General features: G+C 33.8%; 1 protein-coding gene across 8 annotated transcripts; it reads right to left on the bottom strand.

The window, feature by feature from the left end:
* Positions 1-991: 991 nt before the first annotated feature.
* Positions 992-4594, bottom strand: LOC103502427 (PHD finger protein ALFIN-LIKE 5-like). Of its 8 annotated transcripts, none has more exons than XR_007819366.1 (6): positions 4311-4588; positions 4136-4189; positions 3920-4039; positions 2048-2510; positions 1798-1947; positions 992-1377 (listed from the first exon to the last, which is right to left on the bottom strand). XR_007819366.1 is itself a non-coding variant. In XM_017047730.2 (2 exons), the coding sequence occupies exons 1-2, from the start codon at positions 1978-1980 to the stop codon at positions 1183-1185; spliced, it is 378 nt and encodes a 125-aa protein (XP_016903219.2). In that variant the 5' UTR covers positions 1981-2041; the 3' UTR covers positions 992-1182. The 8 variants fall into 8 exon arrangements, 2 of the variants coding, with proteins under 2 accessions (XP_016903219.2, XP_016903218.2); XR_007819369.1 differs by having other exon boundaries at positions 2048-2126; XR_001764498.2 differs by lacking the exon at positions 4136-4189 and having other exon boundaries at positions 1780-1947; positions 4311-4594.
* Positions 4595-14625: the final 10031 nt, after the last annotated feature.

Here is a 14625-nt window from a genome sequence, read left to right as displayed (position 1 = left end):
TCTCGGTGCCAATTAATCGCAGACATTTTTGGTATTTTCTAGTGGGGGCCTGCGAGCTTTTTTTATTTTCGAAATTGTTCTATACAGTGTAAATATTTTGCAACTTTGTTATATTTTTTCAAAGATCCCTTTAAGAAATTTTTAATATGATCTTTATAGTTATCATTCAATTCTATCTTTAAAAAATATTCAGAAAATTTGTATTTTTAATAATATTTTGAAATATTGTTATTTATCTCTATTGATTCTTCCTTTGTTGTCATTGTGTCTTTTTTTTTTTTTTTTACATTATGTTGTTCCTCATTATCCTCTATTCCATCTTCTCCTTGTTCATGTTGGTCTTCTTCTTCTTGTTTATTTCTTCACTTTCAGTACTCTCATGTTCATCAAGATTTATTGGTTAAAGTTTCTCTTACCAATTATTGACCGTTAAACGTTACAAAGAAAAATTTATTGACCGTTAAACGTTACAAAATTAAATTTTTGACCGTTAAACGTTACAAAATTAATTTTTTGACCACTAAAAGTTTTATTATAACAAATTTGTGACGTTTCACAATTAAATTCTTTTGACCGTTACTGATCCTCCACCACTACAAGAAATATCAGTTACTATAGCATCAAAAAAACGCTATCGTTGATTTTCGATAGTGTTTTCGAAATGCTGTCGTAGTCGATGTTATTGAAAGTCCATGACTTTTCATAGCGTTTTTTTACTGCTATACAAAATGTTGTAATATGTTCCCAGAGATAGCAAAAATATGATGCTATAAATACTTTTTATAACGTGAGAAAAAACGCTATCGAAACACTTTGATAGCGTTTTTTATTGCGTTGGAAAAGTGCTGTAAAATGTTTAAATAACATTTTCAATGACATTGGAAAAACGCTATAAAAGAAATTTTATAGCTTTCTTTTGCGTTCCAAAAGCGTTATAAAAAAGTTTCACTAGCTATTTTAAAACCATTTGGCCTTATTAACATTTCACACATTATTAATAGAAGAATTACCATAGAACTATACATATAATATCTCATTGAATAATATATGTTATCTTCTATGCATTACAATTTTGTTTATAAAGGAAAAAAATCCTTTAAGAACAAACCTAAACAAAAACCAACTACCCTGTTTTAGAAAGCTCAATACATCACAAGAAAACTGATAAACTGAAGCATTTCTTCATACAACAAATTTTTCGTGGAACCATTTCTCACAAATATCACAGCAAATCCAAAATTCATCTGAAGCATAGTTCTCATCGCATACCCCACATAAGGTGTCACCGTGCTCGTCTTCATCTTCTTCACACAACGTCTCTACCTCTTCCCTTGCCTGTGACTGCCTTGCGTACATTCCTTGCTTTTCAGCTTCTCTCTGAAAACATTATCATAACATTAGTAGAGCAGCAAACATTATCATAACTAATATCGGTATCTCAACTTCATAAGGAACTTAAATCAATGGAGCTAAAGGGAGAAGAAATTATACCTTACATACCAAAGTATAAATCATACAATCGAAATAATTGAACATACTCATTCAAACAAGAGAAGAAACCAAGTAGGAAAATGCTACCAATTCTGCACTAGTATAATGAACCAAAACCAGCAAGAAATAAGGAAAAAAAAACCAGTAACCAAATAGGAATCTCAACTACTTGCAATGCCACCAAGTAAAGAAACAAAAACCAAATCAAAGGTGCTTAAGTTTAGATAAGCCTAAACGTACAATCCCATCAAGCAAAGAAACAAAAACCAACAACAAGAAGATACATACCGAAGTCTCATAATGTACCTCGAAGAAAATGCTTGATAACTCCTCCCTCATTGAAGCACTCACGACCGTTGCTTTCTCTGTGTTGGGCACTATGACCTTTTCAACTAATGAATCTAAATAATCAATTCTCTTTGCCGTAGACTGAATTGCCTCAAAATGTATCAAGGCCTGGATGAATCGTGGAGGCAAAAAAGTATACATTTGACCACATGAAAACGACGCTTATGAGAGAAAAATTTAAATGTTTCAAATAGAGAAAAGAGAGTACCTAAATAAGTGGTTTGGATAATTCACCATGCTCAACTGCCTTATCCAGATTTCCCTAGCTTTTCCTTCATTCTAACATGCTTGTCAACATATTCGGGAAAAAAAAACACTTCAAAATTCAAGAAAGATGCCATTTCCATTTGATCATATGCCCTATGAGACTGTTCAATAGAAAATGAATAAGTACTAAAACGGCTTAAAAATTTGAGCACAGACCAAAGTAAAAATAGCCAGCTTCCTTAGTTTAGTATGAATGGAACTCATTGCTCAACTATGGAATACTTCAATTAATAAGCCAATCATGTATGAAAAGAAAAATATCAATGACTAGTAAAATAAAAGATTCTCAAAGCCACATTTGCAAATTTTACTAACTATTGCTACAACTAGAATATTTAGTAGCCCATAAGATTCTCTGAAAGGGGGTCCCTCATCGTCGATCCAGTCAAACTAGAAGCCATTATCTGTGCAAAATCATCATGACAGAAGGGACGTAGGTTAAACACATAAATGACTCACAGTTTTAGAGACAATGATTAAATCTTCCTATATACTAAATTAGCACACAGGTTTAGAGACAAAGAAATATATGATTTAGCATCAACTTTCTGATTGTCCTTGTTTATCTAAGCAACTTTAGTTATGAAAGACATTGGTTTCATTTTATTGATATAAAGATATTGTTCTCTTCAATTTGAATGAATTCCAGCAGGTCGAACATAATCCCTATATGTTGACAACAATGTTCTTGAATAACAATAAAAAAAGCATAAGCATAAGTATCTATGTTAATGGAAATCCCAAACTCAACGGGGGCAAGATCCCAAGTTCAGTTGCATTATGAATTGTTTATCACCAACTATTACATTGTATTTAATGTTGTTGATCGAACAAACCTAATAAATGAAAATTGAAAAAGAAATCAACATTTACAAATATACCAAAAAAAACATTATATAAAAAGCGCGCTAACTGGAGTAAGATATGAATATAGCTATCTCAATCATTTATAGAAAGTGATAGAGATCCATCCTTGTCTATCACTACTAGCAAGTGATAGAGATCTATCATTGTCTATTAGTGACAGAAAGCGATAGAGTTCTATTGTAAACTAATTTTAAGTCAATTCATTTTCACACAAAAGAAAACTTATCGAATGTGATAGAAACTTATCATTGTCTCAGAGATTTATCATTATCTATCAATGATAGAAAGTGATATAATCCTATTCAAAACTAATTTTAGCTTACTGTATTTTCACACAATAAACAACGAATAGAAAGTGATTGAATTCTATCATTATCGAATAGATAAATTTTCAATGCTTATATCTTCACATCAAAAACAAAAGAAAATATAATTTCAAATTATATGTATATCATCAAAGTACAAAAACAAATTAAAAATAAGGAAGAACTAATATTATGTACATCTTCAAAAAAAAAAAAAAAAACAAAAACAAAAAAGAAACAGAAAAGAACAAAGAAGAAGGAGAAAAATACAAAACTCCATAACTCTATAAATCAGTGATAGAAATATATGACATATACTAAATTCAAATTAATCCACTAAAATCACTTTAATTCAATGCCTTTACTGATTAAGTTAAACCTAAAATTTATTTAAAATATCCAAAACAGAAATTTAGAAGAAAGAAGAAAATAATCCACCAAAATCACTTTAATTCCCATGCCTATCACTCAAATTTTAGCTCTTAGATTTGATTAAATAAGGACAAAAAAAAAAAAGGAACATAACTAAAAATGTAAAACCTAAAAGAGAAGAAGGAGAGACAAAATAAAGAAGGATGAAATAATCAGAACCCTAAAGAAGAAACAGAAGAAGGAGAAGAAGGGTAAAAAAAGGAGAATACCTTATTATTGATTAGGAAGAAATGCTTGTCGTCAGTGATCAAAATACAGTTGCCAATAGTTGCAGAAACGTCCGTGATCAGAAAGTTGAATATGAAGAAGATGATGGAACCGAGGAATTGCTGTGTGAATTTAAATTTACTAAAGGTTAGCTTTAGAATTATTGAAAAATGAAAAACAATCTCACAACACGACTTAGAAGAGAAATCGAAAAACACTCGAAGCTTCACGAAAACCAGAAAAGGCATCAAGAAAGCGAATTCCTGGCGGATCTGCCATTTGCAGTTCAAAAGAACAAAAAATAGTAGATTAAACCTACGAAAAAGTGAAAGGAAGAGAAAAGGAAGAGACGAAAGGTAAAGTTAGAAGAAGAAAACCTTAAAAGAACGTTACCTGTTCGGTGCGACGAGTCGGCGACCAGTTCGATGAGCAGAGAGCCGTTGGGCGAGGAGTGCAGTGAGTCGGCGGTGACGTTCAGGTGGTAGCCACGTTGAGGGAGGGGTCAGCGAGAAAAGAAAAATTGGGGGAAGATTGAAAAAAATGAAAAAGGGCATTTGGGTTTTGTTTTCCGCGCTTTTATTTTTGTTTTCCACTGTGTCTTTTCCTTCTATTTATTATAACATTAACATTAACATGCTATGCTTGGATGCTATTAAAAGACTCATTTGTTACAGTGTACCACTATATATACATCCCCTAGTTTTCATTTCTAGACACAACAAACAATTTTCTCTCAAATTCTTGTTCTCTTAAAAGTTTTTCAAGCTGTTCTTTTTTTAGTGTTTCGGTTCCAATTAGTTTATGTGCAAAAATAATTGACGAAAATGGTTGTTTTATCTTGGGGACGATGAGGCATAGTTCTGTTTGCATGATTTAGAGCAGAGCTACGAATCGTCTTAAAGAGAGCGTGTTCTGCAACTCAGCCTTTCACTAATCCAGTTTCTGTTTTGCAGTATTTGCTTCTTTTAAAAATCCATTCAGATGCTGCCTCATTTCTTTCATCATTATTTGCTGGACTTGGACGATTTTTTGAATTGAAGACCGAAGTGCAACAACAATTTTAAGACGTTCTTCTCTACTGTGATGGCCGGACAATTCCAATATGATTTGATGTCTTCCGATCTCAACCGTCCATTTTGATTTGAAAGAGCACATTTCAAAAGGTGGAAACAAAAGATGTTATTTTTCCTCACGCTGAAGAAGGTGACTACTGCGTGTACTACTGAAAAACCAACGGTCTCAGAAAAAGATTCTACAAAAAAATAACTAAAGAACCTCGCCACCTGGACAGAAACTGACTTCATCTGTAAGAACCTAATTCTTAATGGTCTTACTGATGGATTATATAATTATTATAGTACCATGACTACTGAAAAAGAAGTGTGGGATGTACTACAAAAGAAGTACGATACTGAGGAGGCGAGGTCGAAGAAGTACGCTGTCAGCCGATACTTGAGATATCAAATGACTGATGACAAATTCGTGGAGGCACAGTCAAATGAAATCCAGAAAATAGCCCATGAGATTATCAATGAAGGTATGCCACTCAATGATCAATTTCAAGTTGCTGTTATTATTGATAAATTACCTCCACTGTGGAAGGATTTCAAGAACACCCTAAGGCACAAAACCAAGGAATCTGATTGGAAAGTCTAATTGCGAGGCTAAGGATAGAAGAGGAAGCAAGGAAGCATGGTCAAAGAGAAGAGGTGAACGCTATCCCCAGAAAGAAGCCTACTGCCGTTCTGAAACAAGACTTGAAGCCGAAAGGAAACAAGATGAAACGAGAATCCAACAAACAAAACAACCCACAGTCCAGAAGTACGGTACAAATTGTTTGTTATAATTGTAATAAGCTTGGTCATGTAGCTAGAAATTGTAGAAACATGAGTCATCCTGTTGCTCAGGCGAACCTGATAGAAGATGAATTAGTAACTATGATATCTGAAGTTAATGTGATTGGAGGTCTGAAGGTTGGTGGCTAGACACCGGTGCATCCCGCCATGTCTGCCACGACACAACCTTAGTCTTTTTAGAAAATATAATGAAGTTAAGGATAAAAATATCCTTCTAGGAGATCATCACACAACCAAGGTGGCTGGTATTAGAGAAGTAGAACTGAAATTCATATCCGACAAGACGCTTGTGCTGAAGGATGTTCAACATACTCCAGAAATTCGAAAGAATTTGGTCTCTGGATATTTCCTCAACAAGGGTTATGCTACTGATGACATGTTCAAATTGAATCTAAAAATTAATAAGATTTATCTTCTGCTTACATATTGACTTTATTTAATGTTTGGCATGCTAGACTTTGTCATGTTAATAAAAGATTAATTAGTAACATGAGTAGGTTAAATCTTATATCTAAGTTATCTCTGCATGATTTTGAGAAATGTGCATGTTGTAGTCAAGTTAAGATAACTAAAACCTTGCATAAGTCTGTAAATAGAGTAACAGAGCCTTTCGAATTAATTCATTCTGACTTATGTGTATTTGATTACACTTTAATTAGAAACAGTAAAAGGTATGTAATTACCTTTATAGATGATTGTTCTAACTACACTTTTATTTATCTGCTTAAAAATAAAAGTGATGCCTATGAAATGTTCGAAGTCTTTGTAATTGAAATAGAGAACCAGTTTAACAAAAGAATTAAGAGACTTCGTAGTGATAGAGGAACTGAATATGATTCAGTTGCTTTCAATGAGTTTTATAACTCAAAAGGAATAATACATGAAACTACTGCACCTTATTCTCCTGAAATGAATGGAAAAGCAAAAAGAAAGAATAGAACTCTAACTGAGTTAATAGTTGCTATCTTACTTGAGTTAGAAGCAGCACCATCTTGGTGGGGTGAAATAATTAAGACTATTAATTATGTTCTTAATAGGATTCCTAAATCAAACAGTAAAACTTCACCATACGAAGTCCTTAAACATAAAACACCAAACTTGTCTTATCTTAGAACTTGGGGCTGTCTAGCTTATGTTAGAATACCTGATCCAAAAAGAAAGAAATTAGCAAGTAGAGCCTATGAATATGTCTTCATAGGATACGCTGAAAATAGTAAGTAATCATAGAATCGAATGACGTAGATTTTTTTGAGGATAGATTTCCTTTTAAATCAAGATTTAGTGGGGGCCTATATAGTCAAACTAGTGGGGGCTCAAGTTCCAGTAATCTACCTTCAATTAGGATCCAAACCCTAGACAAGGAAGTAGATCCTGAACCTAGAAGAAGCAAGAGAGCTAGAATAGTTAAAGACTTTGAAGAAGACTTCGAAATGTACAACGTAGAAGATCCAAAAGATCTAACAGAAGCATTATCCTCAGTAGATGCCAATTTATGGTAAGAAGCTATTAATGATGAAATGGGCTCTCTTGAATCCAATAGAACTTGGCACTTAGTTCACTTACGCTCTGGATGTAAAGCTATAGGCTGCAAATGGGTTTTAAGGAAGAAACTCAAACTTGATGGATCAATAGATAAGTATAAGGCTAGATTAGTAGTAAAAGGATTTAGGCAGAGGGAAAACATAGACTTCTTTGATACTTTTTCCCCGGTCACTAGAATCACCTCTATTAGAGTGTTGATATCTATAGCTGCCCTGAATAATCTCATAATCCATTAGATGGATGTTAAAACGGCTTTCCTAAATGGTGATTTAGAAGAAGAGATTTACATGGAACAACTTGAAGGTTTCATAGTTCACGATCAAGAATCCAAAGTTTGCAAACTAGATAAATCCCTCTATGGTCTAAAACAAGCTCCCAAGCAATGGCACGAAAAGTTTGACAACTTACTCATGTCAAAAGGATTCAAAGTAAATGAAAGTGACAAATGTATCTACTATAAGACTGAAGGTAGGTTATGTATTATCATATGCATATACATAGATGACATGTTAATCTTTAGATCAAACTGGCACGTCATAAATGATGTAAAATTTATGTTAAGTGCAAATTTTGACATGAAAGACCTAGGTGAAGCTGATGTAATCTTAGGCATCAAAATTACAAGAACTGAAAAAGGAATTTCCTTAGATAAATCTCATTACATAGAAAAGATTCTAAAGAAGTACAACTACTTCGATAGTAAACCAGCTTGTACACCTTATGACTCTAGTGTGAAATTATTCAAGAACACTGATGACAGTGTTAACTAATCTGAGCATGCTAGTATCATAGGTAGTTTAAGGTATGTTGTCGATTGCACTAGACCAGACATAGCTTACGTCGTAGGATTACTATGTAGGTTTACCAGCAGACCCAGTCTAGAACATTGGAATGTGATAGAGAGAATAATGAGATACCTTAAGAAAACCTAAAACCTAGGATTACATTATAACAAGTTTCCCGTTGTACTTGAAGGTTACAGTGATGCTGATTGGAAATCCCTCTCAGATGACTCGAAGGCTACAAGTGGCTAGATTTTTAATATAGCAGAAGGAGCTGTGGCTTGGAAATCCAAGAAACAGACAATCTTAGCCTAGTCAACGATGGAGTCAGAGATGATAGCACTAGCTGCTACTAGTGAAGAAGCAAGCTGGCTTCGAAGCTTGCTATCAGAGATTCCCACATGGGAAAGACTAATACCAGCCATACTAATCCATTGTGATAGTACTACAGCTATCGCAAAAGTTCAAAATCGTTACTATAACAGTAAGAGACGACAGATACGTCGTAAGCACAGTACCATTAGAGAATTGCTTACTACTGGTGCAGTGACAGTAGATTATGTACGGTCTGATGATAACTTGGCTGATCCTTTGACGAAAGGGTTCGCTAGAGAAAAGATTTTTAAAACATCAGAAAGAATGAGACTCAAGCCTATTAAAACTTGAATTACTGTGAGGTAAACCCAACTTGAAAGACTGGAGATCTAAAGAAACAAGTTCAATGGGTAATAACTGATCACAAGTAAGATGATGAGAATCATGCTAAATATTTAAAAGTCTAATTCTTATGTTTTAGTGATTAGCATGACATTCTGAAACGTATGATGAGGCTGAACTTTGTTCTTAATAAAATCTATACTTGATATCAAGTAAGGTACCTAGCTACACGAGTACTCTTGATAGATTCACCTTTGTGAATGTGGAAGTGAGGGTCGCTTCCTATGGAATTCTGGACAGATTCCTAGAGCATTCATTAAACTAGGATATACATGCAAGGCCATAAAGCAGGGACTATTTTAGAACTTCACTCAAATAATGTTGTGTTTGTGATAACATTAGAAGTAAAGTTCAAAACTACGAGTTACTTTACAATACTCTAAACTATTGTCACTACGTAAAGGTTCAAGTCATCAGACACCTTTACTTAAACACAACATTGTGGAGACAAACACTGCTCAATGAAAATATTTTTAAAAATTTTCAAGTAGGGACCGATAGTAAAAAAAATTTCAAGTGGGGGATTATTGGATGAAAAATTTATTGACCGTTAAACATTACAAAATTAAATTTTTGACTGTTAAACGTTACGAATTAATTTTTTGACCGTTAAACGTTACAAAATTAATTTTTTGATCGTTAAAAGTTTTATTATAATAAATTTGTGACGTTTCACAATTAAATTCTTTTGACCGTTACTGATCCTCTACCATTATATATACATCCCTCAGTTTTCATTTCTAGACACAACAAACAATCTTCTCTCAAATTCTCATTCTCTTAAAAGTTTTTCGAGTTGTTCTTTTTTTAGTGTTTCGGTTCCAATTAGTTTCTATGCAAAACTAATTGACGAAAAAGGATTGTTTTATCCTGGAGGCGAGGCATAATTCTGTTTGCACGATTCAGAGCATAGCCGCGAAACATCTTAAAGAGAGCGTGTTCCGCGACTCAACCTTTCACTAATCCAATTTCTGTATTGCAGTCTTTGTTTCTTTTAACAATCCGTTCAGTTGTTGCCTCGTTTCTTTCATCATTATTTGCCAGACTTGGACAATTTTTTGAATTGAAGACCGAAGTGCAACAACATCAATGTACCAAATACAATATACTTTATTAATTGAAGTACAACAATGTAGATATTATACCTTCTAGTCTTTTTGTGGTTCTTCCTCTTGTTCTTCATTTATTGGTTTCAATACTTTCCTTTTGCTAGCCTATACATTTGTTTTGGGTTACAATTACAATGTATTGCTTAAAAAGTCAGGTAAATAAGACGGATTACCAAGCTTTTCATCCTTGGTTTTTTCTGCACAACATTACCATCTTTTGAAGGTTTATTCTTCCCCTCTTCTTTGAAGTTTTAGAATTGTCATGCTTGCTTCCGAAGCATACAACCATTGGATCTTCTTGTCTCTATTGTAGATATGCATATAAGAATTTAACAATGCAAATTATGCATATTTGGAATTTTTTTGACCTTATAAATATTGTAGTGACGTCTTCCTTCTTTATATATTTTCTCTAACTAGGTATCTGTGTTATTATTCAAGGAATATTTGCATATAACTACATTAGAAGTTTTGTCACATTGAAAAAAATTTAGATGCATAACTCGTCCGAACTTGACAGAGTTTCTACTTCTAATTTTGTTGATGGGGTTTTATCTGTTGCCCAATATTGTTCGTCCTTCACCCTTCTCTTTTTTCATGTTTAATGTTGCTACAAATTACAAATTGAATAAAAATTTATAAGTATTAAAAGAATTTCTGTTATAGTTGTTCCTATAAATAATGGAAGATCTTTAATGATATATGTTAATGTATTTTAAAACAATAACTAAAAAACCAAATAACTATTTAGATCGAAAGTGTCTCTTCTATATATAACTTATCATTAAAGACGAAAGTAGGCTATTTACATTATACATTTTTATTAAGTTGCAGGAACTCAAGCGGAACGAAAGAAGAAGGAGCAAAAGAAACCTTGTTTATATAGAGGTGAAGCTGGACACTTTTTGATGAAGATTTTTTTGCAGACACTGCTCATGCTCTTTCATTGAAGGTTTTGAAGATTGGTTACAAGTTTCGGAAGTTTTGAAGCTCTTCCGCTGAAGCGACAACTGATGCTCTTTCATTGAAGAAGAAGACTGTAAATTTGGGGATGCTCTTTTTCTAAAGCTCTTTCGCCGGAGAAGACATCTGTAAGAAGGGTTTGAAGTTTTTGAAGATGCTTTTTCGGTGATCCTCTTCCACGAAAGCTATTTTGCTAAACATTTTCAATAAGGTTTAGAACGTTTAAGCACTTCCACACTTGCTATTTGTCGTAAGCTCTTCCACATTTTGAATCTCTTCCACATTTTGAAGCGACGGTTGTCGAATTTCTGTTTTGAAATTGGGGTTTTGATAGACATGAAATTGGGATTTTTGAGGAAAATTGGGGTTTTGATGGGTTTTAATTGATTTTACTGTTTGAATAGGGAAAAATTAAGGGGACAGTTGTAATCATTGTTTTTGGGGAGATTGAGTCAATTATGGGGTATTTAGGATTTTGGAATAATTGCATTTGTGATGTTAGTTTTTTTCACTAGAATAGGGGCATTTAAGACATTTTTATAGCAAGGATTTTTTCATTTTTTACGATTTTGTTTTTTCACCAACTTAAATTAAATTTTGTTATTTATCCAAAGTAAACCTTCAATTTTACTATTTTTCTTGTCAGCCCAAATTTTAATATACCATTTTCTACATAAAAGGGACAATAGGCTTCCATTTTACACAAAAGTAAGAAACAACCATAACACCCTCATTAATTTCTTGTCTTTTTTATTTTATTTTAAAAAGTAAGAAATTCGTAATGACACAAATATGAAAAAAAAAATTAAAAATAGTTTCCCTATTGAGTTCATTTCAAATTTGACTTTGGCTATTTATTATTCATTTTAGTTTGAAGCATTTAATGAGAGATTTTTAAAATTGTATGAGATTTGATTTATTTAAGAGATTTTTTAAAAAATGGACAAAACTTGAAAATATTTACACTATATAGAACAATTTTGAAAAGAAAAAAGCCTACAAGCCCACAACGTGAAATAACAAAAATACCCTGAGATTAATTAATCATATGCGCATGAAAAAATATTTTGTACGCATTCTAAACGATCTTCTACCCTTGTACCAAAAGTCTAAATGATCTTATACCATACCAAGTTTAAACAATCTTGTACCCTTGTACCAAGTTGAAACGATCATGTACCTTATTGTAACTCCCCAAAATTTTGAGGAATTTAATTTTATTATCTTAAGTGTAATTTTGAAATTTTGGGTGTTATTTAAATGTTGAAGTATTTTACTTTATGGAGATTTGATTCTATTGGATATTTGAAAATATCTAATTGTTGTTAGGTTGGAATTTATGTTTGTTTTGGTTATTTATGTTTAGGTATTATTTGGTTTAAGGAATTAATAATTGTATTATGAAATAATATATTATTATGAAAAGATAGTTTGATAAGATAAAGATGATTGGATTGGTTGAGGAGAGAGAATATGTGATTTTTTGGGAAAAGATAAAAAGAGAGATTTGGTGGGTTTTAAATGAAGAGAGAGAAGATTTGGTTGTTTTGGAATTAAATAAGGAATAGGAAAAAGGGATAATAATAATAAATGTATTATTGTTATTTTTTTGGGTTAAATAGGTTCTTGAGAAGTGGGTCATCATCTTCTTCACAAAGGAAAAGAAAAGAGAAACCCTAATTGGTTAAATAATCCGCCACCGCCGCCTAACTCGCGAGTTCCGTCGACCCTCCTCTCTTCTCCGCCAAGCATCACCGTCAACCCATATCACCGACGACCACACACCGGCAGCCGTTGGTGCGTCAGATCGTTCGCCGTATTCGGAGCCGCCACTTTTCATCCGCGCGCCGCCTTCATCATTCGTTCTCCAACCGCCCTTCAGCCAAACACCATTCGCCGTGAAGCTTCGCCTTCGCCGCTGTCTTCATTGCGTAGCCGAGTCGCACACACCTAGCTAGCCGTCGAGCTTAGCCGAGTAGCCGCGCACGAGCTGCCTTCAGGTCTGCGCTGTGTGAAGCCATTTCCAGCTTCAGGTCCATGCCGCGTGAGCCGTTTCCAGCTTCAGGTCTAAGCCGCCTTTAGCGCGCAACCGTTCCCGCCTCCTACCTGAGCTGCCTCCTCCCTTCCAACCGAGCTGCCAAGCCCTTTTGAGCCACCTAGCCATTTTTTGTTGTTTTCCCACCTATTTTTGGTAAGTTGATTGGGTTTTTGATATACCCAACAAATATTCAATTTTGGACTTTAAATAATTTAATTTTGGTTGAAATTAAATTATTTTTCTTAAAGAGTTGATGGATCGTTAGAAGTGGAACTGAGGAATTTCCAGGTTAAGGCTAAGTTGATCTCAACCTTGATCTTGGGTAAGTTACTTCGACTAAAATTGTGGACTTTAATTCTGTGAAGGATAAATTATTAAATTGGTGTTTTCTAACTATTTAGGACGTCGCTGCTTGGAAAGCGTGATTTTACTGTTAGAATTCGATTGAGCAAATCTCCAAGTAAGAGATTCTACTACTAGACCCTCGAGTTTAATTTAAAGAGACAGCATGTATGAATGGTTATGTACTGATGATGGCTAGCTACAGAACTTGAGGTTACAAATAGAAACTGATATTGTAAATATGACTGCTGGATGACTTTGTGGTTAGGGCTAATAATGCATTGATATTATCACCAACGTTTAATGATACAGTATTGTGATTGAGGATGATATGACATGATATGATAGGATATGTATGGTATGACATGTTATGGCATGATATGATATGATTTGATGATATGTTATATGCATACTATGGATAGGGTGTATGTTAGCTTTACCTATTAGAGTCGTACCCATATGAATGTCTTTCGGGATCACTACTCTTTTTTATGACCGTGTAGTCCGACGGGATCATGATTTTAACATTGACATTGACATAGACATGATTTGGGAGATCCGATGGGATTGCTCACACTTATGACTGCGTAGTCCGACGGGACCACCAGTCTGATATTGACATTGACATAGACATGATTTGAGTGATTTGACGGGATCACTCACAGCTCAATCGTCTTAGGTGTTCCTTTGGGTTCACCAAAGACCGCTTGTTCCTACGGGATCACAGATTGCACATGTTTGGAAACGTGCCAGTTCAGGGGTGCCACTCTTTAGGACTCTAATAGAAAGTTAACAGGCACCTAGCGGGACTAGTGGTGGGTCCCTTACTGAGTATATTTTTATACTTACTCTTTCTATTTCTATTTTCAGGCAGAGGTAGAGGTAGAGGTAAGAGCAAAGGCAAGCTGGCAAATGACCAGAAGTGACTGTGGCGAGCCATAGGGACACGTTTTCTTCTGCTTACGTCATGTGTCAGATTTCAGTGTCTATATTCTTTTCATTTTATTTTATTCTATTTATTTCCTTGTTTTTCCCTTTAAAACTAGTAGGGCCCGAGATAGGAATTCTGTTTTTTTATTTTCGTACATTCTATTTATAATTTAAACGACAATTTGCAGTTTTGTTTTATTTTCTATTTACTTTAAATAAATTTTAATTCTTTTCTTTTAAAGTAAAGTCCACAACTCAGTATAAGAGGTTGGGTCTTTACACTTATACTTAGTCTAAATGATATTGTACTCTTGTACTCAGTCTAAATGATCTTGTACTCATATACCTAGTCTAAACAATCTTGTACAAAATCTAAAAGATCTTACGACACGATCTTGTACCCCTATACTCAGTTTGAACGATCTTGTA

The sequence above is a fragment of the Cucumis melo genome, chromosome 3 (assembly GCF_025177605.1).
Source record: "Cucumis melo cultivar AY chromosome 3, USDA_Cmelo_AY_1.0, whole genome shotgun sequence".
NCBI classification, from domain to species: domain Eukaryota; kingdom Viridiplantae; phylum Streptophyta; class Magnoliopsida; order Cucurbitales; family Cucurbitaceae; genus Cucumis; species Cucumis melo.
Note: the sequence above shows the minus strand (reverse complement) of the source record. Positions and strands in the feature narration are given on the sequence as shown.

Bases quoted from the DNA above. Each gene is read 5' to 3' on its own strand.
- LOC103502427 (XM_017047729.2), bottom strand. From the start codon at position 1,980: ATGTATACTTTTTTGCCTCCACGATTCATCCAGGCCTTGATACATTTT. The intron at 1,378-1,779 runs GTATGTATCTTC...TAATGTTTTCAG, and splicing joins AGGTACATTATGAGACTTCG to AGAGAAGCTGAAAAGCAAGG.